Source organism: Pseudophryne corroboree, chromosome 1 (assembly GCF_028390025.1).
Source record: "Pseudophryne corroboree isolate aPseCor3 chromosome 1, aPseCor3.hap2, whole genome shotgun sequence".
In the NCBI taxonomy this organism is placed as follows: Eukaryota; Metazoa; Chordata; class Amphibia; order Anura; family Myobatrachidae; genus Pseudophryne; species Pseudophryne corroboree.
Window position 1 is genome coordinate 723,914,517 of NC_086444.1, and position 26,005 is coordinate 723,940,521.

A 26,005-nucleotide genomic window follows, 5' to 3' on the forward strand; every position below is an offset into this window, starting at 1 on the left:
TGTCATTATCTCAGTAGGGGAACCAAAAATGTGTGATTTAGGATTTTGGATAAGGGATACACAACCTGTATATATATTTTTGGCTGCTGAATTGTTTCTTTTTTTTCTCTTCGGAGTTTGTATATCAGTAGTAGCAATGTTTACTTGCTGCTGCTGTGTACTTAGTAGTTATAACGAGCTCTCAAGACCCACTTCTTCACCAAACCCAGCCAACTCTCACCTTATCCTTCTGTCCCACACTTTGTCTGCCCCACTCCTTTATAATGTAAGCTCTCACGAGCAGGGCCCTCTTCCCTCATGTGCCTTTCCTTCCCTTACTTAACCCATCTTCTACTCCAAGCTCCCTTCCCTCGGTTTTCTGCCACCCTGATACTTGTTTCAGCATCGTCTACTGATACAGCTATGTTTATATACCCTGTACTTTTCCTATATTGTCTTGAATTGTAAGTCATTGTTTTGCTTATTTATTTATGTATACTAATTTGGGTGCTGTGGATCCCTTGTGAAGCCATATAAATAAAGGATAATAATAATAATAATAATAATAATAATAATAATAATAACCACTGTCATCTATTTTTTTTATTCCTTCTTCATAATTGCTCCATTTTCTCTTTATTTAGCCCCAGTTTTGCAAAACTTTTAAGTGGCCCACAGTTTTTAAATTCGTACAAAAATCTTGGGACTTACTGAAGCATTTTATTCATCTCTACATATTACTTTGATTCCTGCCTCTTATAAATTGATCTAAATGCTGTATGATTTCTGCACAGATGATGGGCCAAGGGGATAATTCAGAGATGTATGCAAACCCAATGGTTTACATACATATCCAGTATTTGTCGATCTGAGCATGTGAGCATGTGCCCCTTAACCTGTAGCATGATTGTCCATGTAGGGGCAGGGAAGGGACGGCCAGTGTTACTTGAAAGGGAATTACACGGACATCCTCGGTAACCAGAAGATTACTCAGATGTCTGATCGTCGGATGCAGTAGCAGATCACAGAAGCCGACAGGAGGTGTCATTTTACACAAAACAACTCCTGCAGAATTGGCATATTTTCGCATAGCAGTTGCTTCCAAAGACACAGCTGCTGTCTGAACTTTCTCCAACTCTGAATCAGGCCCCAAGTTTGTACAAATGAAGAATGCATGTGAGCACAAACTGTGTCTGATTCATCCACATGGCATGTTGAAAAGGCAAATTGTCTGAAATAGAGAGGTTTATGGACTAACTCATAACTATTTATAAACTTACTGTACCCACTCATTAAATGAAAATATAAAATTGGTCTTAGTAAGTAATGCCTTTGGTTAAGGAAAGCTATAGAAATCTAGTGTATATTTTAAGTCATGAAAATGTAATGCAGAACTTTCCACAAGCTTACTAACAGAAACTCTGTTGTGTATATGTGGTGGGGTATGTAATGCCGACAGTTGGAATATTGACATGATCAAAATGTCAATAGTATGTGTGTCGACAGTTGGCATGTTGATAAAGTGTTTTTCCAGTGTGTGACAGTCGACAGTGTTAGACAGATGGAATATCAACATAATAACTACATACCGTCTATAGGAAGTAAGCTATACATCAAGGTCTGATCCTTTTCTAAAAAATCATGTGCTCCTGAAACTGAACACACACACACACACACACACACACACACACACACACACACACACACACACACACACACACACACACACACACACTTCAATGCTTTTAGCAAGTGTTTAGACAGAATCATTTCAATTTTAGGTTTATTTGTTTTAAGTAAGCAATCAATTCTCAAATTTGCCAATGCAACCTCTTTACATAGTGAATTCAATATTTTAAGTGGTGCTTATTATAAAGGGTAAATTCTTTTACTGAAGAGAAAATCTCCTCTTTCACTAATATCAATGGATGACCATGTGTCCTTTGTATATACCCAAATCCCAATAGACTTATTTGTATTGATTGTGAATATATTTGTATATAGTTAAGCATTACAGCCTCTTATCATTGTATATACATCCAATCTAAATCTTCTATCCTCTTAAAATATTTTTTGTATAGTACATTGGACATTTGAACACTTTTTCTCATGTTATTCAATTTTAATGTCTATGCCCAAAAATGTGTGTATATTTTTTTAATTTCACCATCTATAATAGGCACATAAAATTCTGAGTTATCAATATTGAAATATAAAATATATTTTTTATGAAATGCTTTGGATACTGTAGAAAAACATTGCTACTAATTTAAGGTTTTGAGTGACAGCTTCTCTGCTATTATTCTAAGTTAAAATTTGGAGTGATAAGATGTTGCGCTTTAAATGTAGAGTAAAAGGCGCCTGTATGGCACCATCCTGCACCAAGTGTATGTGACCTGTCATCATTAACGGCATTAAAACTACATTGGTAGATATTATCCAGATGGTTAAAGAACACAATAAAACAAAACGGTATAATGGTTTTAAAAAAATATATATTTTTTTTAATAACTAAAAGTCAGTGTAAATATACTAAAATACAGGATATTATTTTCTCACACACATAGACTAATGTTCTGACTTTCTGCCGCAAGAACATCGTTATGCCGGGTGTACATAGTACCAGTCTCCATCCCCCACGCTTCCACCACTTTTTCTTTTTTTTAGTAACCTTCAGCTGTCTTTTATAGCTATTCCCTGGGCAGAAAGTTCTACAGTATTTCCAGAAAGCATATTCACCTTAGAGCATAACTTCCATACCACTCTTCCCCCTGCGGGATTCTATTCCCATCATTTCATTTGCATTTTCCATGCAAGACGCTAAATGTATCACTCAGTCTCTGCACACATGAAATGATCTAGCCTTTCTTTTTCTTTGTGGTTTCGTGTAAATTGTATCTTGTATATGCCCTCTACTGCATCTCTGAAAGGTATTTCTACAATGCAGGGAATTCTAAATATTGTATGATAAACAGAGCAAATTTATATATTTTACATACAATCATTTTATATTTGTTAGATTTCTTTTTCATCCTCCATTCTCTTCTGTACAATTTACATACGTAAGGATGAAAAAGAAATCTAACAATGTTAGATTAACGTATGTATATTGTACAGAAGAGAATGGAAGATGCATATAAGAATGTCATGTACAGCTAAGTATTTATTTAGCAATGAAGCACTTGTACAGCAGTATTTAGCAAAATGTCGGTCATTTTTAATTTCTTATGACGCAGACTTTTGGCGCACCTTACAAGTAAATGATAATGACTTCCCACCAGTGATGAAAAAATAAATAAAACAAATACAGATGACATAGGAGCCTCATATAAGGATAGGGGAAGAACTCAGAACAATGGGGGTAATTCCAAGTTGATCGCAGCAGGATTTTTTTTAGCAGTTGGGCAAACCATGTGCACTGCAGTGGAGGCAAATATAACATGTGCAGAAAGAGTTAGATTTGGGTGTGGTGTGTTCAATCTGAAATCTAATTTGCAGTGTAAAAATAAAGCAGCCAGTATTTACCCTGCACAGAAATAAAATAACCCACCCAAATCTAACTCTATCTGCACATGTTATATCTGCCTCCCCTGCAGTGCACATGGTTTTGCCCAACTGCTAAAAAAATCCTGCTGCGATCAACTTGGAATTACCCCCGCTATTGCTGTATTTCATAGTCACAATTACAAGCTCAGGGTTTGAAAGTTTATCATTTGAATACATAGAATAGTGCGTACATGCATCTTTCCTAAACTAACACCACATGGCAACTCACTAAAACAGTGATAGATAACCTGATACACTTCATGCGCCACATTAGATTGCCCTCTAACATTTAAAATGTCTGTACATAAGTTAAATCAATTAATTTAATAAATGAGACACCTATCTGTAATGTCAAGCGTTACAACAAACTATACCAAACAAATATAACAAAATATCGCGAAGGAGCTTGAGGCAGCAAGGAAAGGCTCGTAGAGCATTGTGTGACCCTTGGGCCTCTAGTTGCCCATCAGTTGCCCATCAGTGTAGCTGTCATGTGCACCTGTGGCAACGGGGCTTGGTCTTGGGGCACTGCCAGTCCCGGTCTCTATGTAAGCCGTGCAGCCAAACCGGCCCATAAGGCCATCGGCCCCTCTGGCATTAGCAGTCCGGGCCTGGTCACTTGAAATAAAGGCAACCCAGACCTCCACTTACTATCAGAAGTTACTTAACACATATATGAAGATGAAAGAATCAGAATATTAAAAGAAAAATGAAAAGTAAAAGCAAGCCAAACAAAAACAGTGAAACAGTATGCCATGCATTTTGGAGGTGTTTTTACTTTTTTCAGGATGCATAGATTGGTTGAGCATATTGGCTCTGATTCTGATTCGCACACAAGTTACATGCAGCCGCAACTAGCAATGTATTTTCAGCATACTGAACATGTATTGTGGGCTACTGCATGCAAGAGAAGGTTTTGTTGGTGTGGCAGGGTGTGTTATGGGCATGTGACTACTCTCACAGACAGAAGAGTGAGGCAGATGCATAGGCAGCTTCTGCTTTCTTAGCAGTGTGCTGCTGCAGGCACATCTGCTGTCCCAGCTGGCTCTTTCTCTCCTCACTGATGCTAAGTGGAGGAGTGGTCGTGCTATGCCTGCTGGGACATCCACGTACCTAGGTCATACCTCCTGGATACCCCCTGCCCCCCTTCTCAACACATAGGGGGAGATGTATTAAGCTGTGAATAGAGTGGAGATGTGAGCCATTGGAGAAGTTGCCCATGGCAACCAATCAGCATTGAAGTAACATTTATAATTTGCACACTATAAAATTATACAGAGCAGATGATTGGTTGCCAGGGCAACTTCTCCACTGGCTCACTTCTCCACTCTTTTCACTGCTTAGTACATCCCATTCATATCACTTTTTGAAAAATTAAATTGGGTAGAGAGTGTGGGCCCCTCAAACTTATCATGTTTCTTGTTGGAAACTTAAGCCACTTAAGAGTTACATGTGATTAAGAGTAAGCTACATGGAAGACTTTTAGTGGTTGATACAGAGTTGGAAACAAATCAAAGGAAAAATTTGAACCTCAACAAAACCATGTTGCACTGCAGATGGGACAGATTTAAAATGTGCAGAGAGATCCGAATTGAGAAGGGCATATCCAAACCCTGATTTATTCAGTTGCCTGGCATTGTTGCATCATATGTGACCAGGGGTGTATTAAGAGAGGGGGACCTGTGTGCCTTTCTAGGGGCCAGTGCTGGTTTGTAGACTTTAGCACTGTTCCAGAGTCTACTGCGCATGCGCAGGCATCCAGGAACTCAGCAGCTGTGGTTGTGATCCTCAAAGGATTTTCAGCCCTACCTCCCACTGCTCTTTTCCAGCCAGCAGCACCCTCTGCTGCTGGCTGCTCCTCTTGCATTAATGGCAAGTCCTGGAAAGTCAAAAAGTTTTATACAGTTAAAAAAAGGACTTTACAGTGTGCAATATAAATTATTTTACAATGTAAAGCTTTTTTTTCAACTGCATAAAACTAATTTTTACACAAATGTCACCAAAATTATGGATTTTTAAAAAGATCAAATTACGGAAATTACAGATATATAATCTTGATACAAAATACTTTTATTAATAAATCTGCATATTTGTTAAATAATTATACTGAATGGGGCTTAAAAAAACTATTATTAATTATGTAATGTGATAATAAATCAAATGAAAATTTTGGGAACATTGTGGAACAAATATTAGCCAGTTTATTGGTTAAATCACAGTGTAAAAATAAAGCTTTTCAATGTTTGTGTGCTACAAGCAAAGGCAGCCTGCATAGTGTGCTCCTTACATGCAACAAAAGAGAAATTAATTATGGTTTGACCAGGAGCAAAGTTGGTCCTTTTCTTTTTATATATGCTCCTTTATTTAACTTTGTGGCTGACTTTTCGTTATAATCTTAGTCGCTAAACACCAATTTCCTGTTTGGATCACTCCTCAGTGAGCCACACAAGAGATTTTTGCAATGCGCGTATAGTCCCACAATTGTGTTGCATAAAGAAAATTCTTGCCACAGCAATTAATCACAGTGTATCATTAGAAAATACATGATTGCTGATATTTTTAGCTACGTAGGTTTTCCACAGGAAGTTGTAACAGACCAAAGGATCCCGTTTCAGAGGGAGGTACTTCAAAATATGTGGGACAAGCTTTAGGGTACACCCCTTTCACGCCACTCCATACCATCCCCAGACCAACAGACTGTGGGGGTGATTCAGACCTGATCGTAGATGTGCTAAATTTAGCACATCTACAATCAGTTTCTCAGACATGTGGGGGGACGTCCAGCACAGGGCTAGTGCACCACGCATGTCACGCCCTAACTCCCCGCACGGATGCGAAAGTATTGCATGGTGGCGATGCTTTCGCACCCGCCAAGTAGCTCTCTACCTGCGCAGCCTAGCTGCACTGGCAGGCAGCTTACCCACCACTTTCTGGGTCGCAGCAGCTGAGTGTGACATCACGTAGCCGCTATGGACCGCCCCCGCAATGGTTTGGACATGCCTGCGTTGTCCAGACAGCACCCCACCAATGGCATTTTGATGCTGTTGGCACGCCTTCTCCTTCCCCACGACCTCAGAGGCTATCGCAGCAGTGAGATGCTTTCTCATCTCACTGGGTCTTACTGGGTGCGCACGCGCAGTGCAGCTGCTGCTCATGCGAGCTCCAGAAAGGGCTTCAGGCTGAGATCGCTGTTGTTCCAGCGATCGGCTCTGAATGTGTGAGAGATTTAATGGGACCCTTATGTGATTGCTGCAAACTTTTTTTCTTCAGTAATGTGTATATATAGCATTGCTATAATAGGGACTTATAAAAGGGAAACCACCTAAGAGATATTGGTCCTGTTTCAGAGAAGTATGCAATATTAATGTTTATGCAGTTGAGCATATATCGTCTGACTGCGTATATGAGGAGTGGCGCCAAAAATGCAGGTGTGTCATGATCATTTTTTGAGTAGTATCTTAGCTTACATCTCATATGCACACATGGTGCCAGTATCTCAGTTCCCGCTGCCATTCTGAGTGGCCACAGGGCTATTCATTTGATTGCTTTTCAGAGTATCTGTGACCACCACTGCGGGTGTGTACACAGATGCTGATATCTGCAAGGCCGACGATGGGAATCTCAATCTACTGCCACGTGGATACAGCTTTAGCATATTTTTGCACATCCACTGCATACAAAATCGCAGCTGCAAATGCCCATTCTGAATCAGGCCCATTCCGAAGATTTAGCAAACATCACATTCTGTGAACCAAAAATATTCAAGAAGCAAAGTCAAGCAACGTCTGTGAACAATAGAAATCAGCAATAGACAAGGAAATTGCAACCTTAAATGACAACAGTACATGGACTGTCGTATATAGAACAAGTCACAGAAAAACAGTCAATAACAAAAGTATCTTCTGTAAATACATAGCTGAATGCACACCAGGGCCGGACTGGCCATCTGGCACTTCTAGCACATGCCAGAAGGGCCGATGGGCAGGTTGACCGGTACGGTCCCACAGAGAGCCGGGAAGTCTCTTTTCTTTTTCAACAAAGTAATTCTGCAGTATTTGCTTGTCACTTTTGTATGACAGCAGTTGATTTCAAGATTATCTATCCAAAAAAATAGCACTCTGCTGTGTGATGGTGTGTAAAAAGCACAACCAGTCTTCTTTTATAATTGAATTAAAATATGTGTGTATTTTACAGTGACAGAGACTCTGGGGGTCATTCAGACCTGATCGCATGCTAGCTTTTTGTGCAGCGCTGCGATCAGGTCAGAACTGCGCATGCACCACAATGCGCAGGCGCGTCGTTCCACGGCGAAGGGGATCGCCGGACAGCGTAGGAGCGAACAAAGAACAAAGAAAGAAGATTGACAGGAAGAGGCCGTTTGTGTGTGTCACCTGACCATTTCCAGGGAGTGTCCGGAAAAATGCAGGCGTGTCTAGCCGTTTGAAGGGAGGGTTCCTGACGTTAGCTCCTGACCGGATCATCACACTCGAAGAGTAAGACCTGAGCTGTGCAGAGACTACACATGAGATCGCACCCCTGCACAGCGACTACCCCCTCCCCCTGTAGGCGATGACTACCTGATTGCAGGGATGCCTAGCAATCAGGTCTGTATTAGGCCCTTGTGCAGTCGTAATCCTCCCATAATTTGCATCCCAAAACAATTACTGCAAGTAGACCTTTCTGTTCCTGCAATGTAAAGAAAAATAAGATTTTACTTACCGATAAATCTATTTCTCGTAGTCCGTAGTGGATGCTGGGACTCCGTAAGGACCATGGGGAATAGCGGCTCCGCAGGAGACAGGGCACAATAATAAAAGCTTAAGGATCAGGTGGTGTGCACTGGCTCCTCCCCCTATGACCCTCCTCCAAGCCTCAGTTAGGATACTGTGCCCGGACGAGCGTACATAATAAGGAAGGATATTGAATCCCGGGTAAGACTCATACCAGCCACACCAATCACACCGTACAACTCGTGATCTGAACCCAGTTAACAGTATGATAAACGCAAAGGAGCCTCTGAAAAGATGGCTCACAACAATAATAACCCGAATTTTTGTAACAATAACTATATACAAGTATTGCAGACAATCCGCACTAGGGATGGGCGCCCAGCATCCACTACGGACTACGAGAAATAGATTTATCGGTAAGTAAAATCTTATTTTCTCTGACGTCCTAGTGGATGCTGGGACTCCGTAAGGACCATGGGGATTATACCAAAGCTCCCAAACGGGCGGGAGAGTGCGGATGACTCTGCAGCACCGAATGAGAGAACTCCAGATCCTCCTCAGCCAGGGTATCAAATTTGTAGAATTTAGCAAACGTGTTTGCCCCTGACCAAGTAGCTGCTCGGCAAAGTTGTAAAGCCGAGACCCCTCGGGCAGCCGCCCAAGATGAGCCCACTTTCCTTGTGGAATGGGCTTTTACTGATTTTGGCTGTGGCAATCCTGCCACAGAATGTGCAAGCTGAATTGTACTACAAATCCAACGAGCAATAGTCTGCTTAGAAGCAGGAGCACCCAGCTTGTTGGGTGCATACAGGATAAACAGCGAGTCAGATTTTCTGACTCCAGCCGTCCTGGAAACATATATTTTCAAGGCCCTGACAACGTCAAGCAACTTAGAGTCCTCTAAGTCCCTAGTAGCCGCAGGTACCACAATAGGTTGGTTCATGTGAAATGCAGAAACCACCTTAGGTAGAAATTGAGGACGAGTCCTCAATTCCGCCCTGTCAGAATGAAAAATTAAGTAAGGGCTTTTATATGATAAAGCCGCCAATTCTGACACATGCCTGGCTGAAGCCAAGGCTAACAGCATCGACACCTTCCATGTGAGATATTTTAAGTCCACAGTGGAAAGTGGTTCAAACCAATGTGACTTTAGAAAACTCAACACAACATTGAGATCCCAAGGTGCCACTGGAGGCACAAAAGGAGGCTGTATGTGCAGCACCCCTTTTACAAATGTCTGAACTTCAGGTACTGAAGCCAGTTCTTTCTGGAAGAAAATCGACAGGGCCGAAATTTGAACCTTAATGGATCCTAATTTTAGGCCCATAGACAGTCCTGTTTGCAGGAAATGAAGGAAACGACCCAGTTGAAATTCCTCTGTAGGGGCCTTCTTGGCCTCACACCACGCAACATATTTACGCCAAATGCGGTGATAATGTTTTGCGGTTACGTCCTTCCTGGCTTTGACCAGAGTAGGGATGACTTCTTCTGGAATGCCTTTTTCCTTCAGGATCCGGCGTTCAACCGCCATGCCGTCAAACGCAGCCGCGGTAAGTCTTGGAACAGACAAGGCCCCTGCAGTAGCAGGTCCTTTCTTAGAGGTAGAGGCCACGGTTCGTCCGTGAGCATCTCTTGAAGTTCCGGGTACCAAGTCCTTCTTGGCCAATCCGGAACCACGAGTATAGTTCTTACTCCTCTCCTTCTTATGATTCTCAGTACTTTTGGTATGAGAGGCAGAGGAGGGAACACATACACTGACTGGTACACCCACGGCGTTACCAGAGCGTCCACCGCTATTGCCTGAGGGTCCCTTGACCTGGCGCAATATCTGTCCAGTTTTTTGTTTAGACGTGACGCCATCATGTCCACCTTTGGTTTTTCCCAACGGTTTACAATCAGGTGGAAGACTTCTGGGTGAAGTCCCCACTCTCCCGGGTGAAGGTCGTGTCTGCTGAGGAAGTCTGCTTCCCAGTTGTCCACTCCCGGAATGAACACTGCTGACAGTGCTATCACATGATTTTCCGCCCAGCGAAGAATCCTTGCAGCTTCTGCCATTGCCCTCCTGCTTCTCGTGCCGCCCTGTCTGTTTACGTGGGCGACTGACGTGATGTTGTCCGATTGGATCAACACCGCCTGACCCTGAAGCAGAGGTTTTGCTTGACTTAGGGCATTGTAAATGGCCCTTAGTTCCAGAATGTTTATATGAAGGGATGTTTCCATGCTTGACCACAAGCCCTGGAAATTCCTTCCCTGTGTGACTGCTCCCCAGCCTCTCAGGCTGGCATCCGTGGTTACCAGGATCCAATCCTGAATGCCAAATCTGCGGCCCTCTAGTAGATGAGCACTCTGCAGCCACCACAGGAGAGACACCCTTGTCCTTGGCGACAGGGTTATCCGCTGATGCATCTGAAGATGCGATCCGGACCATTTGTCCAGTAGATCCCACTGAAACGTTCTTGCATGGAATCTTCCGAATGGAATCGCTTCGTAAGAAGCCACCATTTTTCCCAGGACCCTCGTGCACTGATGCACTGAGACCTGGCCCGGTTTTAGGAGGTTCCTGACTAGCTCGGATAACTCCCTGGCCTTCTCCTCCGGGAGAAACACCTTCTTCTGGACTGTGTCCAGAATCATTCCTAGGAACAGTAGACGTGTCGTTGGAATCAGCTGCGATTTTGGAATATTTAGAATCCACCCGTGCTGACGTAACACTACCTGAGATAGTGCCACTCCGACTTCTAACTGTTCCCTGGACCTTGCCCTTATCAGGAGATCGTCCAAGTAAGGGATAATTAAGATGCCTTTTCTTCGTAGAAGAATCATCATTTCGGCCATTACCTTGGTAAAGACCCGAGGTGCCGTGGACAATCCAAACGGCAGCGTCTGAAACTGATAATGACAGTTTTGTACTACAAACCTGAGGTACCCTTGGTGAGAAGGGTATATTGGGACGTGGAGATAAGCATCTTTGATGTCCAGAGACACCATATAGTCCCCTTCTTCCAGGTTCGCTATCACTGCTCTGAGTGACTCCATCTTGAATTTGAACCTTTTTATGTAAGTGTTCAAGGATTTCAGATTTAAAATTGGTCTCACCGAGCCGTCCGGCTTCGGTACCACAAACAGCGTGGAATAATACCCCTTTCCCTGTTGTAGGAGGGGTACCTTGATTATCACCTGCTGGGAATACAGCTTGTGAATGGCTTCCAAAACTGCCTCCCTGTCGGAGGGAGACTTTGGTAAAGCAGACTTCAGGAACCGACGAGGGGGAAACGCCTCGAATTCCAGTTTGTACCCCTGCGATACTACCTGTAGAATCCAGGGATCCACTTGCGAGTGAGCCCACTGCGCGTTGAAATTCTTGAGACGGGCCCCCACCATGTCTGAGTCTGCTTGTAAAGCCCCAGCATCATGCTGAAGACTTGGCAGAAGCAGGGGAGGGCTTCTGCTCCTGGGAAGCGGCTGCATGGTGCAGTCTTTTTCCTCTTCCTCTGCCCCGGGGCAGAAAAGAGTGGCCTTTTGCTCGCTTGTACTTATGGGAACGAAAGGACTGAGTTTGAAAAGACGGTGTCTTTTTCTGCTGATGTGAAGTGACCTGGGGTAAAAAAGGTGGATTTTCCAGCCGTTGCCGTGGCCACCAGGTCCGATAGACCAGCCCCAAATAACTCCTCCCCTTTATACGGCAATACTTCCATGTGCCGTTTGGAATCCGCATCCCCTGACCACTGTCGCGTCCATAATGCTCTTCTGGCAGAGATGGACATAGCACTTACTCTTGATGCCAGGGTGCAAATATCCCTCTGTGCATCACGCATATATAGCAATGCATCCTTTAAATGTTCTATAGTTAACAAAATATTGTCCCTATCCAGGGTATCAATATTCTCAATCAGGGAATCCGACCATGCGACTCCAGCACTGCACATCCAGGCTGAGGCGATTGCTGGTCGCAGTATAATACCAGTATGTGTGTATATACTTTTTAGGATATTTTCCAGCCTTCTATCAGCTGGTTCTTTGAGGGTGGCCGTATCAGGAGACGGTAACGCTACTTGTTTAGATAAACGTGTGAGCGCCTTATCTACCCTAGGGGGTGTTTCCCAACGCGCCCTAACCTCTGGCGGGAAAGGATATAGTGCTAATAATTTATTAGAAATTAGCAGTTTTTTATCGGGGGAAACCCACGCTTTATCACACATCATTGCCGTGATCATGTAACGTGTGGCCCTACTGGACATTACGTTTGTCTCGTCACCGTCGACACTAGACTCAGTATCTGTGTCTGGGTCTGTGTCGACCCACTGAGGTAACGGGCGTTTTAGGGCCCCTGACGGTGTCTGAGACGCCTGGACAGGCACTAATTGATTTGTCTCATGTCGTCAACAGTTTTTTGCAAAGTGCTGACATTATCACTTAATTGTTTAAATACAATCATCCAGTCAGGTGTCGACTCCCTAGGGGGTGACATCACTAACACAGGCAACTGCTCCGCCTCCACATCATTTTCCTCCTCATACATGTCGACACACGCGTACCGACACACAGCACACACACCGGGAATGCTCTGATAGAGGACAGGACCCCACTTAGCCCTTTGGAGAGACAGAGGGAGAGTCTGCCAGCACACACCCAGCGCTATATATATATACAGGGATAACCTTATATAAGTGTTACTCCCTTATAGCTGCTGTTTATATCGTTATTTGCTGCCAAAAGTGCCCCCCCTTCTCTTTTTTACCCTGATTCTGAAGCAGGACTGCAGGGGAGAGTCAGGGAGCCGTCCTTCCAGCGGAGCTGTGAGGGAAAATGGCGCTTGTGTGCTGAGGAGATAGGCTCCGCCCCTTCACGACGTCCTTATCTCCCGCTTTTTTGTGTAAAAATGGCAGGGGTTAAAATACATCCATATAGCCCAGGAGCTATATGTGATGTATTCTTTTTGCCACCTAAGGTATATTCTGTTATATTGCGTCTCAGGGCGCTCCCCCCCCAGTGCCCTGCACCCTCAGTGACCGGAGTGTGAAGTGTGCTGAGAGCAATGGCGCACAGCTGCGGTGCTGTGCGCTACCTTAGTCTGAAGACAGGATGTCTTCTGCCGCCGATTTCACCGGACCTCTTCGTCTTTTCTGGCTCTGTAAGGGGGACGGCGGCGCGGCTCCGGTGACCCATCCAGGCTGTACCTGTGATCGTCCCTCTGGAGCTAATGTCCAGTAGCCTAAGAAGCCCAATCCACTCTGCACGCAGGTGAGTTCGCTTCTTCTCCCCTTAGTCCCACGATGCAGTGAGCCTGTTGCCAGCAGGACTCACTGAAAATAAAAAACCTAAACTAAACTTTTATTCTAAGCAGCTCAGGAGAGCCACCTAGATTGCACCCTTCTCGGCCGGGCACAAAAATCTAACTGAGGCTTGGAGGAGGGTCATAGGGGGAGGAGCCAGTGCACACCACCTGATCCTTAAGCTTTTATTATTGTGCCCTGTCTCCTGCGGAGCCGCTATTCCCCATGGTCCTTACGGAGTCCCAGCATCCACTAGGACGTCAGAGAAATACTTTTATAATCTAATTAAAAAATTAGCATAGTGTGTTTTTACTGTTCATCTTACTGAGTACATAGTATTCCCACCATCTTTACTACAAAATAATTATTGCAAAGGTGACCTTTTTTGTTACTGTTGTGTAAAAATAAAGCCTGTCTTACTTTTTTATAATCAAATTTAAAAAAATAGATTTAGTGTCCGGTGGTATCCCCCAGTGGCGTAACAACTGCCCCCGCAGCCCTCGCGGTGGCTTGGAGGCGCAGGGCTGTGGGGGGCGCCGCCACTGATTTAGCGCAGATTGACATGCGGACAACCTGTCCGCATGTCATTCTGCTGTCTCCCTCCTTCCCTAGCCGCTGCTGTGAAGGAGGGACACGGAGGGCACAGCGCGCGCCTCTCCTGTGTCCCTCCTGCGTCTCCGGTGTGTCTATTGAATGAAGTGCCCATTCATGAGCTCTGATTGGCTCACTAACCGGCACTTCATTTAACAGACACGCCGGAGACGCAGGAGGGACACAGGAGAGGCGCGCGTTGTGCCCTCCGTGTCCCTCCTTCACAAAACAGCGGGGGAGCGGAGGGAGCTGTAGCTGGCACTGGGAGGGGGGAGCATATTTGGCACTTGGGGGGGCATATGTGGCACTAAGGGGGCATATGTGACACTGGGGGGTATATGTGTACCTGGCACTTGGGGGGGCATATTTGGCATTGGGGGCATGTGTTTACCTGGCACTGTGGGGGAATATCTGGCACTGGGGGCATATGTGGCACTGGGAACCCAGCCCTAGCAACAAGCATTACCCCCTAGCAACAAACATGACACCCAGGGCATGAAACCCCTGGCAATGAACATGACACCCAGTGCATGAAACCCCTGGCAACGAGCATGTCACCCTGAGCATGAAAACCCCTGGCACCGTGCATGGAACCAAGAGCATGAAACCCCTGGCAATGAGCAGGTAATTTAAAAGTAATTAGAAGCCTTACTGTAGGACTAAATGTGTAATGGGCATTGCGGTGTGTGGCATAATGTGTCACGGACATTGCAGTGTGTGTCATAATGTGTCATAAGCATTACAGTGTGTGGCATACTATATCACGGGCATTGTGGTATGTGGTATAATGTCTCAGGGGCATTGCAGTGGGGCATAATGTATAATGGGCATTACGGTGTGTGGTATACTATATCATGGGCATTGTGGTATGTGGTATAATGTCTCAGGGTCATTGCAGCGTGTGGCATAATGTATCACGATCACGGACATTGCGATGTGTGTCATAATGTGTCAGGCATTACGGTGTGTGGTATACTATATCACGGGCATTGTGGTATGTGGTATAATGTCTCAGGGTCATTGCGGTGTGTGTCATAATGTGTCACAGGCATTGTATGTGCTATAATGTATCAGGGGCATTGCAGTGTGTAGCATAATGTATAACGGGCATTGCGATTCCTGTCATAATGTGTCACAGGCATTACGGTGTGTGGCATAATGTGTCGGGGGCATTATGGTGTGTGGCACATTGTATCATGGGCATTATGGTGTGTAGCATAATGTGTCGGGGGCATTATGGTGTGTGGCATATTGTGTAATGGGCATTATTGTGTGTGGCATAATATCTAAGGGCCATTGCAGTATGTGGCATAATGTATACTGGGCATTACTATAAGGAGGAAAAATTACAAATAATGTAAGGGGCATGAATCAGGATTATTTTTCTTTCCTGTGGTGGCCAACGTCTGGGCGTGCAGGTTGCAAAACTGGGGTATAAGGTAGTCTTTTCCTGCAATGCCACACCCCTTTATGTGAAGCCACACCCATTTCAACAAAACCACGCCCCCTTTTTGCGGCAGGTTCATTCCTTTACTAGTGCCACTTATGGGGATGGGGGGGGCGCTGGAGATTTTTTGGCTTGGGGGAAAAAAAATTCTAGTTACGCCACTGGTATCCCGCATTATTTTCACGCCAAAAAAGTGGATTCCCCCCCCACCCCCCCAGGTGTCAAATTTTTTCTTTTTCTAGTTATTTAATAAAATTGCATGGTAAAGGTAACAATTGTCCCTCCTTTCCCTATATCATTGTACATGCACTTGTTATGGTGGCAGTTCAGTTCAACTACAGTGTTTTTACTCCTGTACTGGAATAATCTTTTAAGAAAATAAAACCAGTCATGGATCAGTTGATAGAAGAGCAGGTGCACAGGCTGCTGCCAGTCAAAGTACTTCTTCAGCATCTACTACAGGTGGTCAAGGTGAAAAGAGGTGTAATGAATTCTTCAAATATAAACATTTTCTGATCTTAAAGAGTCACCTCTAACGACAAAGAGAAATCTGACTCCTGATAAACATAAAATTACCAACATGCCATACACCAAATGCAGTGCCAAGGAAAGGCTAAGGCAATGGCCTTTCTTTGCAAGTTATGGTTCTGCTACTGCTGTTTCATGCACTAGAATGCCTATTGCAAAGCCAGGGCAAACACAGTCAGGCATCATCTGTAACCTTGCATTCAACACCTGCTTGCCCTGAGTCTAGATGTGTCACCTTTAAAACAGGCAAATCAGTACACAAAAGGAACACTAAGGCTGGAAAAAAAAAGGTGTACACAAAATTCACAAATCTAAGAGTGTCTACAAGTGCTATGTGTGATTTTAACACTGTAATCTTAGAGAAGCCGCCTTCCACCATTTCTGAACCCTCTGAAAATGTGAGGATGAGTAGTACTAAAAATAAAGATGGTGATGGTTTAGACAGAAATTGGCAATTCCTCTGTGGAAGTGCAACAGGATGAGGGGAATATGTATGCATCAGACACTACTGAGGATGTTGATGATGAATGAGTTGGACAAGAAGAAGTGGATCAAATTTGTCATGAAGAGAGCGCACACAGCGCTGCCCTGACAGTTGCTCTCTCACCTCTCCTGCTCAGCCAGATGCGTCCATGGCTCCACGCTGCTGGTTGCGTCCTGATGTCAGTCACTCACAGAGGTAGTCCCAGTAATTTGCATCACACGTGGAACCAGCGATGGGGACTGCCATCATACATTGTGACATAGGACTACTGTCCACCGATGGTAGGGGTACAAGAGGTGATACAGCAATGTCTGGACCAATAACCAGAGACCCAGGGGTATAAGTATCCTGGGAAAGCACTCCTGGTTGTCAGTGCTGAAACCCATGCTGTGTATCTCTCCAGCAAACAATCAGCTGTTAGACCCCAGTGCGTTTTCCATCTGTAGCACTCACTGACTCACTTCAGTAACTTTGCTAAACTGGTACTGCATATCCCAGTGCTCTAGCTTAGCTTATACTGCTTCAACCGAGCCATCCAGACCTTCTGGTTCTGCATATCCCAGTGCTCTAGCTTAGCTTATACTGCTTCAACCGAGCCATCCAGACCTTCTGGTTCTGCATATACCAGTGCTCTAGCTTATCTAGTACTGTGACAATATTGACAACCTGCCTAGCTGGTACTGCAGTATCCCAGTGCTCCTGCTAATCTGGTACTGCATCATCCCAGTGATCCTGCATAGCTGGTGCTGCAACATACTGGATAGAGATGCAGGAATCTCAGGATACTGGTAGATAGGGTCTGTGCTACAGAGTGCTGGTGCTGTGGCAGGCAGCAATGGAAAGTGCTCACAGAATCATATGCAGCTTGCCAGAGACTCATGGGTTAATAGCAAACCAAGGTTCAGGATATCTGCAGCAGAATGAGGAGTGCATTGAACCAACAACTGGTTAACAGGTCTGTGACTATCACAGTGCAACCTAGAAAACAGCAGACTGGAGGCTCAGGTGAAACTCAGAGATAGCTGTCTGTACAGAGCTGTGAGTCTGGAAACAGGTATGCTGTAACTTGACTTGACAGACCCTGAGCTTGGTGGAACACTGAAGTTTGTGGCAAAAGGCTTGACAGACAGGAAACCAGAAATTCAGAAAACTGTGGAAACTGAGAACTGTAGTCTTCAATTTTTTGGAGGAAGTTTTAGCAATAAAGCTTGCGGCAAACATTAGCCAAGTAGTCAAAATGTGGCTTAGCCTACAAGTCTGGATGTGATTTATTGTTTTGGCCATCACATGACCTTCAGGGAAGGCTTACTTAGGAATTACAGGTCTCTTATTGGCTGTTAGGATAAGCTGAGGCAAGGAGAACTCTGACTGGAGGAAATGCAATCTTCTGGCATGATCTAGTATGATGATGTCCAGGCATCAGCTCACAGAATATGTATGCCCAGAAAACCTGACCTGCAGAACAGGTAGGTGCTGGAACACTTAGAACAAGGTAAAAAAAAAATCTGATTCCTGACAGCTGCCAGTAGTAGCAGTTATTGCCAGTGATGATAAGAACAAGGACATTGTCATTCATGGTCATAAGACTAAAAATCCTCATCTTCATGTGGAATCACTTTTTCCCAAATCCTGACAACCATTTGTGATGCCAAAGTAAACAGAGATATGGACATTAACCATCTAGGCATTTCCTCCCTGTTATGCTATTTCCAAAATCTGATAATTTCTATAATATACTAACAAACAGTCCAGTATCAGCTACCAGCAGTTTGGACAATCAATATTCACCAATAAAACCCTCAACAACCTTCTCATTAATGATTGGAGATAGTCATCCTGCAGCCAGTTTGCAAAGGCTAACTGACTCATCCACTATCCAGGATTCCCCAGAGGAATCCTTGCATGCTAGGACGTCTGCTGCTGGAAGCGAATCCTCACCATAGAAAGGAACCAAGAAGACTATTAATTTCAAACAATTGAAATTAATAATTGTTAATGTGTAACAAGCATTTGCAGAGGGGCTAAGTGTTTCAAGCATTTGTAACAAGCATTTGCAAGAGGAGCTAAGAATGACAGCCATTTAGTGTTCCACAGCAGATCACTGAAGCCATGATGGCTATGGTAGCATTAGATCTGCATACAATATCAGCCATCAATGTATCTGGTTTTAGATAATTAGTTGAGGTCATGTGTCCCGGTTACCAGATTCCATCTTGATTCCATTTTAACAGAACAGAAATTCCTCAGCTGTACTAAGACATTAACAAAAAGTTATTCTTGTCCTAGAAAATGCTGTTGTACCGACCATCCACTTAACTACAGATATGTGGACAAGCGGTATTGGTCAAACTAAAAATTACATAACTGTAACAGCCCACTGGGTGTGTGTGTATAATTATGCACACCAGTGCCAGCAGGAATGTACTGGTGTCTGAACGGAGAGGGATGCAAAACAAATGAACTCACAGACAGACTGGGGAATATGACATTACATACATAGAAGGTGATAGGGTAACAAAATAAACACAAAGTGAACAGAGAAGCCCAAAGGCTAAGAAACTGGGTGTATCCCTAGTATTAGGAATGCTCAGATGGAAAGAAGCGAGATGTTGTGATTTAATACGTAGAGAACCCGAAATGCTGTTGCTAAGGGCAACAGCAAAACCCTAAAGGGTTACCAACGGGTGTGGCAGTAAACTCCTTGGTCAGAGATGGAGTAATAGACACAAAGAGAGTCTCCACAATCCTAGTCCTCACTTGCAGTGCACTGGTTCAGCTTACTGCCACTAAACTGACACCTGAACACCTTGCACAGTGAGAAAGGATTTTGGCAGGCAAGTCTGAGAATACAGCCGCAAACCTGCTAGGTTCACAGAGTAGCAAAAGAACCCCAGCAGGTTAAACGACTGACTCCAGTCTTACTGCTAGGTCTGGATTGGCAGAGTGTAATACCAAATCCCAAGGCCTATTTGCAGTAAGCAACAAACAAATACAAAGTTTACACAGTACTAGCTAGCTTTCAGGAACTGACTAACCAACAAAGATTCAGCAGCATCTGCCTAACCTGAGAAGAGGGTCTTATATAGCAGGTGCTGTCCACGCCCCACTCAGACCTCACAGACTGTGAGCACAAAAACCAGCACCGGATCCCCTGCCGTGCACAGAGCCTGTAATCACTGCACAGCAAAAGACCCGAACCGGAGTATCAGCTACGCTCAGGTTACTCCGCTAGCACTTGTCTCCCGGTTGCCATGACGACGTGGCAGCACAGAGCAGGAGACCCTAACAGTCTCCTGACGAGGGGTCAAAGAACCCCTACTACCGGGTTTATCGGGGAACTGCGAGAAGAAAGAGCGTAACAGTCTGGGGGCATGAAGATCACAACTGCGCACCCACGACCGCTCCTCCGGGCCATACCCCTTCCAGTGCACCAAAAATGACAGCCGACCCCGAACCATCTTGGAGTCAAGAATCCTTTCAACAACAAACTCCCTCTGGCCACGTATCAGAAGAGGGGAAGGTCTTCCACTGGAAGAAGGATTACAAATCGCCCGTTTTAAAAGGGAACAATGAAATGTTTTATTGATACCCAAAGAACGGGGTAGATCTAACTGAAATGCCACCGGATTGATAACCCTAGTGATCTTATAAGGACCGATGAACCGGGGGCCTAACTTATGAGATGGCTGTCTCAACTTCAAATTCTTGGTAGACAACCAGACGAAGTCTCCTAATTTGAAGCTGCAGGGTCTTTTCCGCTTATCAAAAACCCTTTTGGTTACTAATGACACAGACACAAGGGCTTTCTTCACTTTCCTCCAAATACCTCTAAGGACCGAAACCACAGAGGAACCACCAGGCGTGGAGTCCTGGGGGTCAAAAGAATTGGCCTTAGGATGATGCCCATACACACAAAGGAAGGGAGAGATCCCTGTAGCAGAGTGAGCCGCGTTGTTATAGGCAAACTCCGCCATGGACAGATGAGCAACCCAGTCAGTCTGACACTTGGAGACATAACACCTGAGGAACTGCTCCAAGGACTGGTTCACCCTTTCAGTCTGCCCATTAGACTGCGGATGGTAGCCTGAGGACAAGCTGACAGAAATCTGGAGATCAGAACAAAATGCCCTCCAGAATTTGGCCACAAACTGGGATCCGCGGTCAGAGACCACATCAAGTGGCAACCCGTGGAGGCGCACAACATGCAGCATAAATAATTCAGACAGGCGTCTGGCCGATGGCAGCCCAACCAATGGAACGATGTGCGCCATCTTCGAAAACCTGTCAACGACAACCCAGATGGCTGTCATCCCCGAGGATTTGGGCAAGTCCACCACAAAATCCATTGAAATGTGGGTCCATGGCTTAGATGGAATAGAGAGTGGATGTAATGGGCCAACAGGAACCCCTCTAGGAGTCTTATTTCGGGCACAGATGTCACATGCCCGAACCCACTGATCCACATCCCTAGCCACCGAGGGCCACCACACCGCCCTAGATAGCAACTCCCGAGTTATGGCAATACCCGGGTGACCTGCCGACTTCTTGGCATGGAATTCCAGGAACACTCGCTGTCTTAACCTAGGAGGCACAAACAAAAGACCTACCGGAAGGTCTGGAGGAGCCTGCTCCTGTGCTCTAAGGACTAATGACAAGAGGTCCTGGGTAATGCCCACTTTAATACATGATGGGGACACAATGGGCAATGGCTCCTCGGTGGTCTCCTGGATTGGAGCAAAACTCTGCGGGAGCGCATCAGCCTTGATGTTTTTTGACCCAGGGCGATATGTTATCAAAAAATTAAAACGAGCAAAAAACAAAGCCCATCGTGCCTGCCTGGCATTGAGGCGCTTCGCTGACTCTAAATATGCCAAATTCTTATGGTCGGTGAGAATTGAGACCACAAACTTAGCCCCCTCAAGCCAGTGTCTCCACTCCTCGAGTGCATCCTTAATAGCCAACAATTCCCGGTTACCCACGTCATAATTTATCTCGGCAGGCGAAAATTTACGGGAAAAGTAAGCACAGGGATGAAGGCGATTATCAGACACCCCCATCTGAGAGAGCACTGCCCCAATACCCATCTCAGAGGCATCCACCTCCACCACAAAAGGACGCTCTGGATCTGGGTGTCGCAGCACCTTGGCCGAGACAAAAGCCGCTTTGGCCTCACAAGACCAGTGAGCAACATCCGCCCCTTTCTTAGTGAGTGCCACCAAGGGCGCCACTATAGACGAAAATCCAGCGATAAATCGTCTATAAAAATTTGCAAAGCCCAGAAAACGCTGAAGCGTCTTCAAACTAGTGGGCTGCACCCAATCCAGGACTGCCTGTACCTTGGAACCCTCCATTTGGAAACCTTCTGGGGAGATAATATATCCTAGAAATGCGATTTGCTGAACTTCAAATTCGCACTTCTCCAGCTTCGCCCCAAGCCGGTGGTCTCTGAGTTTCTGGAGGACTAAGCATACATGCTTCCGATGTTCCTCCAGGGAATGGGAGAAGATTAGGATGTCATCTAAGTATACAACTAAGAATCTATCCAAATATTCCCTGAGCACATCGTTCATGAAGTCCTGGAAGACTGCCGGGGCATTACAGAGCCCAAAAGGCATCACCAAATATTCATAATGCCCTGAGTGGGTATTAAAGGCAGTCTTCCATTCATCCCCCTCTCTTATTTGGATTAGATTGTACGCACCGCGTAGGTCAATCTTAGAAAAAATGGTGGCAGTACGAAGCTGGTCAAACAAGACCGAAATGAGAGGCAGTGGGTATGAGTTTTTAATCGTGATACGGTTCAATTCCCTGAAGTCGATGCAGGGTCGCAACGAACCGTCCTTTTTACCCACGAAGAAGAACCCCGACCCAACTGGAGACTGTGAAGGTCTGATAAATCCCTTAGCCAAGTTCTCCTGAATGTACTCTGCCATAGCCTGAGTCTCAGGACGTGACAGGGAGTACAACCTGTTCTTGGGAAGCTTAGCATTCGGCAACAAATCAATGGCACAGTCATAGGGGCGATGGGGAGGTAGTACCTCTGCAACTCTTTTGGAGAACACGTCCGCAAAATCTGCATAACATCCTGGCAATCCTGGCAAACTTAGCTGCGAAAGCCTGACTGGAAGGCTCAAGCAACTCCTGAAACAATCAGTACCCCAACTAAGAATCTCCCCAGAGACCCAGTCAAATTGAGGATTGTGGGCCCTTAACCAGGGTAACCCTAACACCAATGGGGCAAAAGTACAGACAGTCACATAAAAGGACAATTTTTCAGAGTGTGTGGCTCCAATAAACAAAGAAATCTTAAAACACAGTAGTGTAAATTCCTGGCGCAAAAAGTTGTCAGCCCAATCTAAATCCTCTGCATATCAGTCCAAATAACAGATCAAAACAATATTCAATGAAAAACAGATGAGAGGATAGATCAAAGGCGATAACAAATAAATACTTTTGATATACGTCACATAATATGGTGTCCTTTTGGATATTCAATCTCTCAATTTTCCCATGATATCCAGATGTCAAACATGCAAAAAAGAGAGATAATACACATGCATGGGTGGTATTGCTTTCAACAATTAATATAAGCAACCAATGAGTGTCCAGAAAATGAAGCCTGAAGTGCTGGACCCAACTTGATAGTAGATGAGAATAGTATCTCGCCACCAATTTATCAATATTTTGTGGACGTACCGAAACTCACATTAAAATGTGTAGGAACAGGTGTATAAAGGTATCTTTAAACTGCTATTTACCACGTGATGTAACACAGAAAAAGAGCTATTTTAAGAGGGCGTACCCCACTCACTTTGGAGGGGGATTAATTCCACATATAAAGGTATCTTTCAAGCCAGGATCAGGAATGACATCAAAAAATTAATCAAAGGGTTTTTATTAAAAGTTCATAAAACAGCAATCTGATGTTTTTCTAAGTAGTTTCCACTCTCTGGTACAAAACATGCAGGTCAGATGTAGTAGACAAAAAAACTGATGTAATCCGGTTTTACACCAGTACTGTCACGTTGAATATACTCCAAAAGTGGTATCTCATAAAAACAAAAGGTAAAAAATATAACTAAAAAGAATGAAAAACTCACTACCTGGTTTTCACCAACGACGTTTCGACCTCCTGGGTCTTTTTCAAGGTGCATATCCAGGTAGTGACGGCCTCTATATTTATGCTCCCAAACAGGAAGTACTAATTATCCCATTGCATGGTGGGAAGGAAACATTTCTTTTGTAGTGTGCAGATAATTCAAAAGAAACCCAATAGTACAATACATTTAATAGTAAAACATCCTTTTATCATTCCTAAAAGTTATTTGTAAAGTATGCGTGGTGGGAACTTATAAAACGATATCTGAGAACCGCTATGACGGACGCCATGCGTTCCGTCATGCGTTCCACCTAACCGGAAGTGGAACGCCGTGCGTTCCACGTTGCGTTCCATTTACCGGAAGTCCCCTTGGCGGCACTTCCGCACTGATCGAGCAGATGGTGGATAAAGAGTTGTTCTATGCTGAGCTAATATAAATCTTCTTCTGCTGATATATATAAGTTAAATGTGAGGAATATCATAATGTATTTAAACTGGGAACTGCAAGTGCGGGATCACGTGTTTCCGCCTTGCGTTCCACCTGGCAGGAAGTGAGGCGCTTATGCGTTCCACACAGCGCCTGACTTTCCATGAAGTTGTTTAAAATTGATTTCATCAAGCAATACAAGGAATACAAGATATTAATTTCTTCTCTGTTGAAAACCAAAAAAACTCCACAGACCATTTAAAAGATCAGGATAAATGTATTAAATGGAAGGATAATCTGTGTACCTCCTCTGTGTCAATAATTAATCAAAGGGGTCTCAGATGACAATAAGCTGAATTTATGGCAAATGGTTCTATTGTCTTAATTATTCCAAAAGAGAAACACTTTATTTAAATGAACCATTTTAGTTCGAAATCAGAGTTTAGACCCTGAGGAATTAGGGTATTTAATTTGAACATCCAATGCATTTCTGCCTTGGCCAAATTACCTTCCGTATCCCTATCCCTCCAGTTTGGTCTAACTTGTTGAATTCCCAGAAAGGAGGATATTTTCGATGTAGAGCATTTATGTATCTTTAGAAAATGCTCCGATAGAGTGTGTGTAGTTACGCCTTTTTTAATATTGCGTATATGCTCTGATACACGAGTTTTTAATGCTCTTCCTGTGCGTCCTACATATAACAGACCACATTCACATTTGATCAAATAAACAACGTTCGTAGTATGACACGTTATGAAATCATGAATTTCATACTTAATATTATTTACTGTGAAGGAAGTAATCTTGGATGTTTCAGATGGTATGGTTCTGCAAGGTATGCAGATTCCACACCTGTGAAAACCTTTTGTGCGTATGGGATTAAACGAATCAAAAGGTAGAGAACTTCTGACTAAATGGTTTTTCAGATTGTTGCTCTTTCTATAAATAAACCTTGGTTCCTTTGGGATTATCTCCTTCAAGATTGGGTCTCTTAACAGGAGATGCCAATGGTTTTTGATGATGTTTTCTTGTTTTTTATAATCAGCCCCAAAACCTGATATAAAGGCCCAATCGGTAGTGCTCGTTTTGATCTCCAATTTATTCTGGGTTTTTTGTAGCAGTTGTTTCCGTTCTATTCTGGATACCTCAACCTCTGCTTTCTCTATCGTTTCTTTCTTATATCCTTTGGATAAGAATTTGCTTTTCATGATTTCTTTTTGTTCTTCATAATTATGGTGTTCACTGCAGTTTCTTTTGAGTCTAAGAAACTGCCCTTTTGGTATTCCTTTTAACCAAAGGGGGTGATGTTGACTTGCAAAGGGAATTAAACCGTTGCAATCGGTGGGTTTATTGTAACTTTTGGTGTGTATTACATTATCCTTAATGTAGATGGTGAGATCTAAAAAGTTAATCTGTTCTTGACTGATCGTAAAAGTGAGTTTGATATTTAACTCATTGGAATTCAAGTTAGTGCAGAATGTATCTAGATCATGACGATCACCCTTCCATATGAAGATGATATCGTCGATATAATGGTGCCATGTCACCAAGTTCGCGCCGGCCCTTGTGTTGTTCCAAATTGCATCAGCCTCCCACCATGACATAAAGAGGTTAGCATAGCTCGGCGCGAACTTGGTGCCCATGGCTGTTCCTACTTTCTGAAGAAAGTAGTCCCCGTTAAAGAAAAAATAATTATTCTCCAAAATGAATTGAATGCTATCCAAAATGAAATCAATCTTATCCGGAATCATATTTGATCTTTCTAAGTGCCATTTTATGGCCTTCAGACCATCCTGATGGTTAATGATTGTATAGAGGGAAGTGACGTCAGCCGTTATCATGAAGAAACCACTTTCCCATCTTATCTTTTCTAATCTCTGGATGGTATCTGTGGTATCCTT

General features: G+C 44.1%; 1 protein-coding gene across 1 annotated transcript in view; it reads left to right on the forward strand.

Annotated features, from left to right (window-relative positions):
• ONECUT3 (one cut homeobox 3) overlaps positions 1-17,802 on the forward strand; it is a 31,712-nt gene extending 13,910 nt beyond the window's left edge. Inside the window, exon 2 of the mRNA XM_063955397.1 lies at positions 17,657-17,802. Within this exon, the coding sequence (XP_063811467.1) occupies positions 17,657-17,802 (146 nt within the window). The remainder of the gene's footprint in view (positions 1-17,656) is intronic.
• Positions 17,803-26,005: the final 8,203 nt, after the last annotated feature.